At 40.8% G+C, this 11,924-nt stretch overlaps 2 protein-coding genes across 5 annotated transcripts in view; one reads left to right on the forward strand and one right to left on the reverse strand.

The window, feature by feature from the left end:
• akap12b (A kinase (PRKA) anchor protein 12b) overlaps positions 1 to 2,990 on the forward strand; it is a 55,811-nt gene extending 52,821 nt beyond the window's left edge. For 3 of the 4 annotated variants that reach the window (XM_085131869.1, XM_085131871.1, XM_085131872.1), the window contains one exon: positions 636 to 2,990. The gene's annotated coding sequence lies outside the window, so the exon portion shown is untranslated. The remainder of the gene's footprint in view (positions 1 to 635) is intronic. The other variant, XM_085131870.1, reaches the window with a different exon arrangement.
• Positions 1,225 to 11,750, reverse strand: zbtb2b (zinc finger and BTB domain containing 2b). The gene is made up of 3 exons (XM_085131881.1): positions 11,499 to 11,750; positions 8,208 to 8,388; positions 1,225 to 7,908 (listed from the first exon to the last, which is right to left on the reverse strand). The coding sequence occupies exons 2-3, from the start codon at positions 8,378 to 8,380 to the stop codon at positions 6,498 to 6,500; spliced, it is 1,584 nt and encodes a 527-aa protein (XP_084988007.1). The 5' UTR covers positions 8,381 to 8,388; positions 11,499 to 11,750; the 3' UTR covers positions 1,225 to 6,497.
• Positions 11,751 to 11,924: the final 174 nt, after the last annotated feature.

The following is an 11,924-nucleotide window of genomic DNA, read 5'->3' on the forward strand; positions in this document are numbered from 1 at the left end:
GGAGTAGGGGAGGGGATTTGCACTCTCACCAGATGAAAAAGCTTTTGTTCAGGCTATGAGTAACCAGGGGACCTTTGATATCAAAGCAGGAATGCCGCCGTTGACCCCTTCTTTGTAGGTCTTAAAGGGAAGTGGTGTGTGTGTGAGGGGCAGATGAACTTGTGCTGAAAGGCTGATTATGATTCCTCCGCTCCCTCCTTCTGTTTTTCTTCTATGGCAGGCTCAGTATGGAGTCAAGAAACCATGTCGGAGTATGCATTTACTAGACTCAATTACAAAGCTTCAAAGAGCAGGCATTTTTCTTTTCAGTTTTAACTGAATTATCCTCTTATAGTGAGCACAGTTTTCGAAATACAGTGTGATGTTACCTGATACGACCAGATACGAGGACAAGGGGGAAACTGGGCGTAGTTCGCTTAAATATGTATTAAGCAATGCAAGAGGCTGGGCAGGAACAGAAACGGGAGATAAACAATATGATGCTAATGCTAATTCAGCCACATTTAACACAGCTTTAAGATGATATTCGGAAGATTTTATTTAATGATGTAATATAAATAGTTCCCTGATAACAGAAGACAAGATCCAGCCATTTCTTCTTGCTAATATAGGTTTTATGTGCTTCTCCACTGCAGCAGAAAGGAGGCGACTGATGCCTGGGAGACGCACTGTCTGGACCAGGACATGAGTGATGAGGGAGAGAAAGAGAGAGACAGTAAGAGACAAAAAGAAGCTGCTCTGGGAGAACATGCTGAGAACGACCTCGGCCATCCCGCCCAGAGAGAAGAGCAACAGCACCGCCATTCTCTCCAGCTGCCCTCCCACCTGTATTCCAACCCCGTCCTGCAGCCCTGTCACCGCAAGTGACGACCCACTGTTGCACCCTCACCCCACCCACTCACTCACACTTTCACAAACACACACTCATGCATGTCTTGTGCCCCAGAAGCATCCCATCTGGCTTGTAGTCAGTGCAGTGTATCTACAGTGTCCCAGAGACTTTCCATTGCCCTTGTTGCACACCGCAAGAGTCAGCAACCCGGCTGAGTGTGTTTCTGTGCATATGTGCGTGCGTGCGTGTATGTGAAAAGAAGGAAGAGTAAGATGGTCTTAGAAAGTGACGAGATGGATTAATATCCTGTAAATTGTATTTATATCTTGATTATTCTTTCATTCACTCCTAGGTCTTTATTTTTTTCTTTACTTTGCTCTGTTTTGTTATTGTATGGACTTTGTTGCCTGTTTTTTAATTTCTAATATTAAGCTGTGATATAACAGGTATTTTTGAGCAACATAAGAAAGCAGACTTTAAAGTTAGATGCCCACGTCTACAGTATTTCTTACTAAATGTATCTGGATGATCAGAATTTACCAAAACAAATGTGAAAGTGTTACACACTTACAAGTGCTTAGTATATCACAGCTTTAACTGTCATTTTCAAAGGTTATTAGGATTTGTAGCAAGCCATGGTACAAGTGTTATTCCTCTGGCAGAGAAAACAAGCAGTAGGGGCAGAGAGTATGATGATACTTTTCAGAAATGCATCACATGTTTGACTTTTGCCACATTCTCTTGTCACAGTTTGTCCTTCGCCACTCGACACCCCGATCAAAATGCAGCTCAAAGTCGATAAGAAAACAATCACTGCCTGGTTTACTGTAAAAACACATTGTTACTCATTGTTTCATGTAATAATACAATAAAATACTATTAAAACCACCTCATCTGATACTGTGACACAGGCATGCAGTAAACAGTGCAAAGAATATTGATGGCACTTTTGTGCATTTATGAAACACTTGCACTTGTCTGCAGTGTTTAATGACCCTGTTTTCTGACTTACTCTGTGAAATATGTCTAATTGATGTGAAGCAGTTTAACACTTTCTCTGCTGCACTATATTTACATTTGAAATGAAATGTTAACGCCCTCTGCTGCCTACAAAAAGCACTGCAGCCCATTAGTCTTCACTCATTGGTGTCATTTTCTTTTTAACTTCAGCTATATATTAACTAAAGGTTGGTAAAGTGTGAGATCATCATCGTCCAGTTTTGACTTGATCTGCGCTTGTTCACCACGCATGGTCGCTCAGGGTCAACAAACTGGCACCAGGGAGGATGGTAGACCAAGAGGTTGATCAATAAAGCGTGGTACCATAAATTAAAAACAATAGCTCATTTTACTCTTAATTTAAAAGCCAAATCAAGTTAGGATAAATCAGGGAGTCGTGGTTTCCATTGCTCACAGGATAGGAAATCAGTTGCATCCAATTAGATTCCCAAAGCCTCTACTCAGCTACTTTGATTTGGGCATCAAAACTCAAAACTGAGTCAAAATTCGGGGCCTGTTTTGGAGATTTATTGGCAGATGATTTCTGAATATCTGCGTCATCCCTGTGATGCAGTTTCACCACCAAAGTAATCGCTTTCCTATTGGTCACAACTCCTGAACAGTTAATTAAAAATAAAAAAAGGAACCTCTTCAGATGTGAGTTCTATTATCCAATCAGTTTAATTTAGTGGGTGATGCTAGGTGCTCTGAAGGCTCCCCTTTCACTCAGCTTTATTGCCAAACAAGTCAAGGATCAGGAAGTCTGGACCATTATCTAGGTCACCACTTCACTTTGCTTTGACCCCAGAGGGCCTGTCACATTAGCGATATTTGCTTTATGTAAAACAAGTGATTTAAAAAGAAAACGGCGAACTAAAGACTTTTGCTATTGCAGCATATTGCATATTAAGCATTTAGGGGCACCCGCCCACCTTCAGTCCTCCCTGCTTTTTGTAACACTCTTAACTGTGAACCTGTTAACATTTGTACAGATTGTATACCTACTGTATGTACTTAAATCATATTGTTGTAATATTAATGATTAACCTGCAGGCATTTAGCATAATATTCATGTAGCATGTCTTTTATATTTCCCAAGCTGTTAATAGTAAGGATTCAGAAACTTGTCTATATTTCATTCAATAAAGTTAGAGAAAAACGGTGTGTAGCGTGAATACTTTAAATCATGATGACTCACCATTGGGTAACAACAATATTTAGTGTTTATGAAGAGTGCATAAATACACTTTGGTATAATAATGTGCAAAAGTCTTAAGCCAGCTCTTCAGTTGATCCATCTAATGTTCATTGAAGCCTTATCAGAAGTGATCTTAGTAAAAAGGTGGCTGTCATGAAGCCATTTTTGAAGGAAAACTGGGAAAAAAGACTGAAGTATTCAAATTACACAAGAACTATACTTAAAATCAGTGGTAACAAGTCTACAGTTAAAAATTCTTATTCAAATCTTCTACGATGGAACCCCAGAAAGTTAATTCTGTTCATCTGGATGTGGCGTTTTCAGCGAGCGACATGTTTTATCACTTGGATGTTTCACAAAGCATTTCTCACTGAAAATGACACATCCATTCTTGGGACTTGGATGATTATGCATTTCTGGTAAATCAGTAGTAGTGACATAAAATGTGTCATCCAGAAGTTCTGCTGGTGGGGAAAACAAGACAAAATCATCAAAAAAGAAATGTTTTTATTGTTCTTTCTTCACAGAAAAAAAAAAGTTTATACAGAAAAGTTACTCACATTCCTGAGAATACAGATTGATCACAGTAGGTGTCTGATGGGCACGGGGGGGGGGGGGGGGGGACTAACATTGTTTGCAGTCAGGTTTCATGGGTTAGGTTGGGGGGAGTCCTCACTGAAATTATCATCTCAAAACCAGCAAACGGAAAAGACAAAAAATTTCATCTTCCTGAGACACACAAACACATCCGTTCAGTTACAAGACCGATGTGTCTAAAGCACAATTTCAACCTTGGGGAGGGTTAATCTTTTTTTTCTCCTTTTTTTTTAAACTGTGCATTTTTCTGTACATCAATGTAGCTCAGAGAAATAAAAGTCAGTAGTACAGCATTTCAACTGCCTCACTTGAGACAGTCATGCAAGAACCGCTCCCTGTTAGAAGACTGAATATTTGCACTAGTACATATTCACAGACATTTGTGCTTTTATGATAACTAAACTTGACATGAAGACAACTCCTGGCAAAATAGGTCGTTTATGTCATTGGCAACCACACAGTCAGATTGGTATAAATTAAGTGTTTAAGTTTGAAAGCGTTCCCCTTCATTCGGGCTGAGCGAAGAGAAACAGCTCCATCTAGCTCATGGCTGGGCTAACTGCATCAAAGCAACGACTGCTTTCTGCTACTCAGGAAGGAAAAACAGATTGAAGCAAATTTTAAGCTGGGGGTAAAAGAAAACTGCTCTATCAACAGACTAAGCATGTTAAACACACTAGAGATGAGCATTTTTAGTATTTTCATTAATTACTAAAATAATGCATTTACAACACGGGCAGTGTAACTTTTGTGTGCCTTAGTTGGCAGTTGTAGTTTCTCCCCATATTTCTAAAGGGTTAAAATTCATCTCTACTACCACCACCACTATACTGTATCATGGAGCAAGATAACAGTACGTGCAGTATGCTTCTGTTTTTGTACCCTCTTGAGAAATGGTATGGAAATACTTTGAAAGAGAATACGGGAAAAATTGGAGAAAACTGGAGAAATTTGGAAGCACAGATTATATTAAAAGTAAAGTAAAAAACGCAATTTTGTAACAAGTAATTTCCTTTTGGAGAGACATGTTTACACGCCGCCCTGCACTGACTTCATTGCAATACTGAAAAAAAGAAAAAAAAGAACAGAAATTAAAGATATTTCTACGAGTAGATTTTTTAATCACAGTTAAAATAAAGTTCAGTTCTGAAATAGAGAAATGAAAATATACGCTTGTTAACAACTTTATCATTTAATTTACAGCAGTGGAGCTTATTATACTCGAGGATGAGAAATTATGTAAGGAGTAAAAACTTTTCCTAGCTTCACATTTATTCCACACTTATTCAAAAGATGTCTCACAAGTTCCAGTCATCAGTAGTACATACAAAGTGTTTGGATATCCCAAAGAATTGGTGAAAAGCACATTTTATAATTCCATATAATTACATAACCCTGTTACTTCGTATATCTTGCAAACTTCACGTTAATCAAAACTCTTCCTATATCCCACTGTCAGCTTGAACAAGCCCAAAGTTTTTCTATGAATCACAATTGCTGGTGCCACTACTTTTTTCTAATGTGGACAGAACTAAAGAACAGAAAACAAACAACTAAAAAACAAAACAACCCTTCAACTTCCCAAATAAATTCCCTTTTCACAAAATGATTTTTAAAATATATCAAAAGTGAGCACTAAGTTGGCAAGTTAAGGAGGCTTAAAACCTAATTTTTAAATCACAGCCTAATTTTTGGAGAAAGATATTTATTACGGTCATCCTTATGTGTGTGTTTTTGAAAAGCAATTTTTCAACTAGTATACATAAATCTTTTCAATACAATGTAGTCTTTGTAAGTATAGCAGAGTATATAAAATAATAATAAAAACATTACAAACAAATATTATAAGGATTTTTAGAAGATGACCCAGGCTAATTGTAAAGACAAGATGCAAAATATTGTACAGGACAGCCTTCCATCTAGGTATGGGTGTCTGAATGGATCATGTTGCTTTTTCAAATCAGAACCTAGTTATTAAAAAGTTATACAATATGTCTCACACACACTCACACACAGCAAGAAAGATGAGTCGAATCAAGCAGCACAACTGTAGACAGATGAAATGTGTTCCCTGTGACTTTTTCCTCAGTGGCCAAACACGTATTACGAAAAGAAATTGTGCTTTAATGTGGCGTGACAGGACTGACGCAGGAACCTCAATCACAGTCCGCAGAACAAAAAGGAAACTAAATCGTTGCTGAGAATTAATGATTACATGTCGAGGTGTTCAATCTGCCAAGCCCTCACAAGTAGACTAATGGAAGACAAATGTAGTTTGATGCATATTAAGAATCTACTCAAATAAGAGCGCAGATTGTCTCAGGTTTGTGTGCTTTTAGCCGGAAATTCTTATGCCTGATCTGTGAAATCAGCCTCTCATTTATGGACATGTAGAAGCGACTCTACTGTGCACGTCCAGAGGAATTGTTAGAACTTTGCACCTCTCACAAATTTAGCACAGGCAACTCATCTTGCAACATGCTGTCTCCTCCGGAACTGCCTCGGCTTCCTCTTCCTTTTATAGAGAAGAAACTGCCTCACCACAATAGTAGCTCATGAGAGTGTGGTACACCCTAACATGTCAGATATAATACCAATGTGCGCTAACAATTAAATGATAACACAAAACAGTGGTAGTCAAGCCTCAAGCCAAATGTCACGTATTTGATTTTCTTCCAAACAGAGCAAGCGTATTTACTTTAAACATTGTTTTATCGAGCCTAAACACTGCACCTTTAAAAAAATAAAGTTTAAGAGAGCCTCAAACATACGCCACTTGACTATCTTCACCTTTAGCTTACCTATTGAACATAATTTAGATAACACACTTTTTTTTTTTTCAAAAACAGGAGAGAAGCACAAGCCTTGGCACTATTCTACGAGGATTTCCTCAGTCTTTATGGGTTCTAGTGGGGTAACAGAGTTGGACAAATCTGAGCCTTCATCTTTGGAAAATTCTTCACGTGGGAGCAGCGCACCTGCACCCGAGTTTCCCTGCAGCCCCACTAATCCCCCTTGGGTGAAACACAGATGTCTGATCACCTCATTGGGGCTAGAGAAGGTAGTTGCACAAATGTTACACTTGTAAGGCTTCGATGAGCCCATAAACATCGCCTCCATCTGGTTGCTGTCGTCACCTGCAGCGCACAGCTCCATACTCTGCCGGTCCACCATGGTGTATGTGTCGGCCCCCTGGTTTAAGCATACGTGCCGGGCTGCCTGGTTGGCACGGCAAAAGCTCTTGCCACAAGTGCTGCATTTGAAAGGCTTTCCTGTGTGGATGTACATGTGTTCGCGCCAGTGGCTCTTCTGAATAAACTTGCGGCCACAAGTGGAGCACTCGTACTTCCGTCGCTTCACTTCCCGGTCCACGTCTGTGTTCTCCAGGTTGTCGATGTCCGCGATATCTGAAGGAGGAGGCGTATCGGCCTGAGAATTTAACCCTCCCACTCCCCAGCTGGAAGTGGACACCTCTGCTCGAGGAGAGTCTGAATTGGTACCTGAAACAGGGGTTTGCTCACTGTCGCTAATGATCTCGACCGTTGTCGGTGCAACCGAGCCACTTGACCCAGCCTTGTTTCCCTTTAGAACTCCCTCAGCTGGTAAGCCGTGCTCTTTAGTTATGACAGGTGAGAGTGAATTGCTGGGCTCAGTCGAGGTCTGCTGAAGAGCCTGTGTGTGCTGCAGGAGGTGCTCTCGCAGGAGACTTCTCTGGGTAAATCGACTCCTGCAGAGATGGCAGGAGTAATGCTTCCTAAAGGAGGAACTCCGCTTCATTATGCTGGGCTTTACATGGAGGATGGCACGTGCTGACGAACCGTCTGGACTTAGGATATCCATTACCCCGTCCTCAACCATAGGCTTTGCACCACTAGTTGAAGCCTCCATATCTGGGGGTGAGGAAGCTTGCTTGGGTGGTAAGGAATTTGTATATGAACTAATAGGCGGCGTGGCTGGATACTTTCCTTCTGAGCTCCCCTGCTCGGTATCAAAGGGTGAAGAGAGATTCTGCCGACTGGGCAGTCTGGCCGACAGCGCAACCTGTTGGTCAGAGATCTGGATGCCATAGAGAGAGGTTGAGAGGTTGATACTTTGCTCGGGGTGGGAATACACAGACTGGCTTGCCTCCTGCAGGAGTGGATAGGCGTGCAGGAATCTGACCCCCTGCTCCAGTCGTGCAGGGTCTATGAGCTGTGGGGCAAGTTTGCCTGTGTACATCAGGTTGAGGAGGTAGCTGAAGATATCTGGCTGTATGTCCGTAGCCTTAAGACGCACACAGTCACTAAAATACATACAGAATATGGTCAGTTAACATCAAATGATACCTGAGTTGTTTTTTTTTAAAAAGCAACAGCAAAATGCTGCAACAAGTTTCAGTTTTCAGCAGGAAAGACAACAGATTCAAGCGAGGACTCCTGATGTCTGAATAATTAAAAACCCGTAACAAGTTGTTTATCACGTTTTTTTTTGTTTTGTTTTTTCATTTTACATCTGCATTATTCTGTCTGAATGCAGATAGTCATCACTGAGGGACTTCTGAGCTATTTCTCTGATACAACTATTAGTACTCTCCCGCTATACCTGTCTTGGTGAATGAAGAGCATTCTAAAGTAGTTGGAGAAGGCAGCAAGGACGGCTTTGTGGGCTTTGAAGAAGACATCTCCTATAGCCACGGTGCAGTCGCACAGGAAGCCAAACTCTCTCTGAGCGTTAAGCTGCTGCAGCAGGATAAGACCATGGTTGGCCAACTCCATTCTTCAACCTGCACAAAGACGCACAAAAACACACACAGACACAAGCGACAGTAAGTTTCCTGTCTGGAAGCAGACCAGAGTGTATTGTGACCACAAAGAGTTAGGCTGACGGTGGAGATCTAACGACCCTGTAAAGGCTAACTTAACGCAACCATAAAGAATCATTTAGTGACACTGGAGATCATTTCTCAAGCAATAATTCACAGAAACGCATGCTTATCAACGGTATGATTTAGCAAATCCAAACATCTTAATCTGATTGGCTTACTGTATTGAACTTCTGTGGATATTGAGGGTTGTACATTGGTAGACGTGGGAAAAACAAGTTGGCTTCTTATTTAAATTTCATCCAGAACATCAGACGCATGGAAAAATATTCTTGTTCTGAATGAACTTCAGAGACCAGACACTTTTAATCAATTTTATCCAGACTGATATGGGTGCCTTTGAAGTTTTCAAACTAGCTTTGTACTCAGAGTCCCTAACTGACTTCTAATGGCAGTCTCAAAAACGCTACCCTGAGCTGATGAGAAAACAACAAAACCTAATCATGAAAATTGCAAAATGTCTAACAAAGGCTGTGTTTCTATGGTGATGGATATATATCCATCAAATGATAAATCTATTTTAACAAAAATACACCTTTAAATTGCATTTAAATTCCTATAACAGGAAACTCATCTACTAAATGTGTGAGAGAGGAACATATACAAAAACTTTTTTTAATTAATACATAATTCTGAAAAAGGTTTCCACTCAGAATATTTAATGGAGAAATTAAAAATTATATCACCATACTACAAACAAACATTGACACAAAAAAATTCAGTCAAAGGGCCTCAAATGACATCCTGGTAGGTAGAAATTTCATGCTTTTTAAATTGATGTTAAGTTTTCCACTATGTTTGAGCCTTTAAAAGTTGGAGGAGATAACCACATATAATTTTCAGGTCTGAATAACACATTTGAGCTCTTTTAAAAACTGTGTCCTACAGTGAAAGTGCACTAACTGTTATATACTATATCTGCAGCTCTTGTCTGTGTACAATTACCTTTTTGGAGTACTCAGTTCTGAGTAAGTCCAGGGAATTCAAACTAAAGGAGCCTTTCTGAGCTCTGCGGCTTCATCTAACCAATGAGATGAGCTTTTTTCTGACCCTAGGTCACCGGAGGACTGAGAGGGCTTTGGGCGATCACATGACCAGGGTTAAGGGTATCGACACACATTCCTAAGACAAACTGGTTCTAGCCCTGTTCAGCAGATAACCATGTGGATCTCCTTTCTACAACAGTTCTCCACATCACGCAAGCAGACAATAAGGGACACCTCACCACTTAACTTCTCATACAGATCAGAATGTGTAGCACCACAAAAAAGCATTCAAAAGCCCTCCGCACATCTGCTTCAGAGGTCAGAGTGTAAAGAAGCTGGCATTGCAGCACACCAGGAACATGCTAGAGTTTCTGCAATAAAAACTGGCACAGAAGGCTCAGAAGACTAAATCATAATATAGACCACCTTTGATTCTGTCACACATATTAATATACACTAGGTAGATACACCTTGCTAGAATTACAATTCAGCACTAAATCCAACCTCCACCAATGCTAAACTGCTCACTTTTCTTCATTCACAACAGACAGCTTACAGTCAATTACAGGTGAAATGAATGATCACTCAATCAATCAATAATAACTTTTCTTAAAAAGTATTTTGCCCTAATTTGGTCATCATACATTAGACATTAACATGCTGAAATAACAGTACAGAACAATCTGTGGTTCCAGTTTATATTTCTTCTGCTCTTCCCTGTAAAGATGGGCCCCACTACCTTAAATATCTAACCTCAAAATATTACACCATCTATGTCAGTGACGATCTGTCCTTTTTATTCAGAATACCTCACAATTCCAAACCGCCATGGTCTCCAAAACAGTCATGAATTCAAACCATGTCTCTAAAATAAATGGAAAAAAACTGAACATCATAGTTTTTATGGTTTGACTGCTAGGTTGTTATTTTTATCTAGGTGTGCTACAGCTGTGTGTCTTCTTTACAGCACTGCTATATACCTAACAATCAATGAATGGTTTTATTAATAGTTGCCCTGATCCTGGGTACCTACTCTATCACAACATCATAGTTGCTTTTTGAGTACAGTGACATGCATCGTGTATATATCTAATTTTATGTTCACTAGTTTTCGGTTTACAAAGCAGCACAGGAAGACTGAAAGCAACACGACAGAGGCAAATGTTGTCCTTGATAGCTGCTAAACCCACAAGAGAACCAGAAATCATTAATGTATCAGAATCTTCAGTCATTAATTGACTGCTCTTTCTTAATAAATAACCTTTTCACTTGGTTCCCTAAAGACAATGCTGAAGAACGTCAATTGGGAGGTATGATTGTAAGATTATAATATATATAGAAACTGCAAAAGTATTTATTTCTATATGCTGCGGGTTTCTGCAACACCAGAAATCGCGGTGAGCCTCCGAATCCGCCTGTTTTCTTAAAGCAGTCTAATTTGGGGCTTCACTTACGCGATTTTGTAAGATAACAGTACTATTTAACCGCAATCGAGCAACTCGAAAGCCAATAGAGTACGTCTTAATCAATACTAAGTTGTTCGTAACAATGTAGCACCGCCCCCGCTGTGATGTAGACACGTGGAACAGTTACTTCCGTAGTGAGATTCTCCAAAAAAAATACACCGTACAAGTGCCCATGAGGGAAGCATGCGAGGAAGGTAAACACGCTACAGAAATAAAGCATTTCATTACAGAGAACAGAAAATTATACGTCGAGTACATAAAGAAGCCCAGACGGAGCGTACAACACAAGCGCGCTTGGACTGAGTCCTGCCCCTGCCTCGGGTCTCTCTCGGTTGCTATTGCTAGCGCGAGAAAACGGACGTGCGCGCACGCGCGCGGCCAACACACACATACGAGGAAAGAGAGCGAGCGACGCAAGGGGGATGGGGCTGGTCACGAACGCGTTTCTTTTAACTTCCCCGTGACAATTACAGTATTAGCCGAAGCACACACGAGTAGCGCACTAATTTTACAACACAAGTAAACGAACTGGCTGGTATGTCGCTAAAAACAACCGTACCTGCGCGCTCCTTAAATTGGCGGAGTTTGCCGTGTCGCCGTTGTTTGTTTGTTACCGGAGACTCGTCCGTCCTCTGGGCTCGCAGCAGCTTCAACTGTTCCTTGTAAACGCTGCATTCGTTGGCAGCGGAGAGAGGGTCGTCCGTCGGTGTTTTCCGGTTAGGGGTTTTACGTTACAATCACATGACTGTGGGTAAAAGCCAGCCAAAAACAGCCGTTGTAAAATCCGTTGAGCAGGGGGCGTTTGAGTTAACGTTAATTTCCCGCACTGTGTAACCGCCGCGAGATCAACCCCCGCTTGCCAGCTTTCTTTTTTTTTGACAGTCGGCCGAAGAGGTTGAACACAAACAGCCAGCAGCTCCACACAGTCTGCGAGTTAATAATTGTGCCGCTGCCGTTAACGACACGTAAACATAAAACCAAACTG

This window comes from Neolamprologus multifasciatus, chromosome 15 (assembly GCF_963576455.1).
Source record: "Neolamprologus multifasciatus chromosome 15, fNeoMul1.2, whole genome shotgun sequence".
In the NCBI taxonomy this organism is placed as follows: domain Eukaryota; kingdom Metazoa; phylum Chordata; class Actinopteri; order Cichliformes; family Cichlidae; genus Neolamprologus; species Neolamprologus multifasciatus.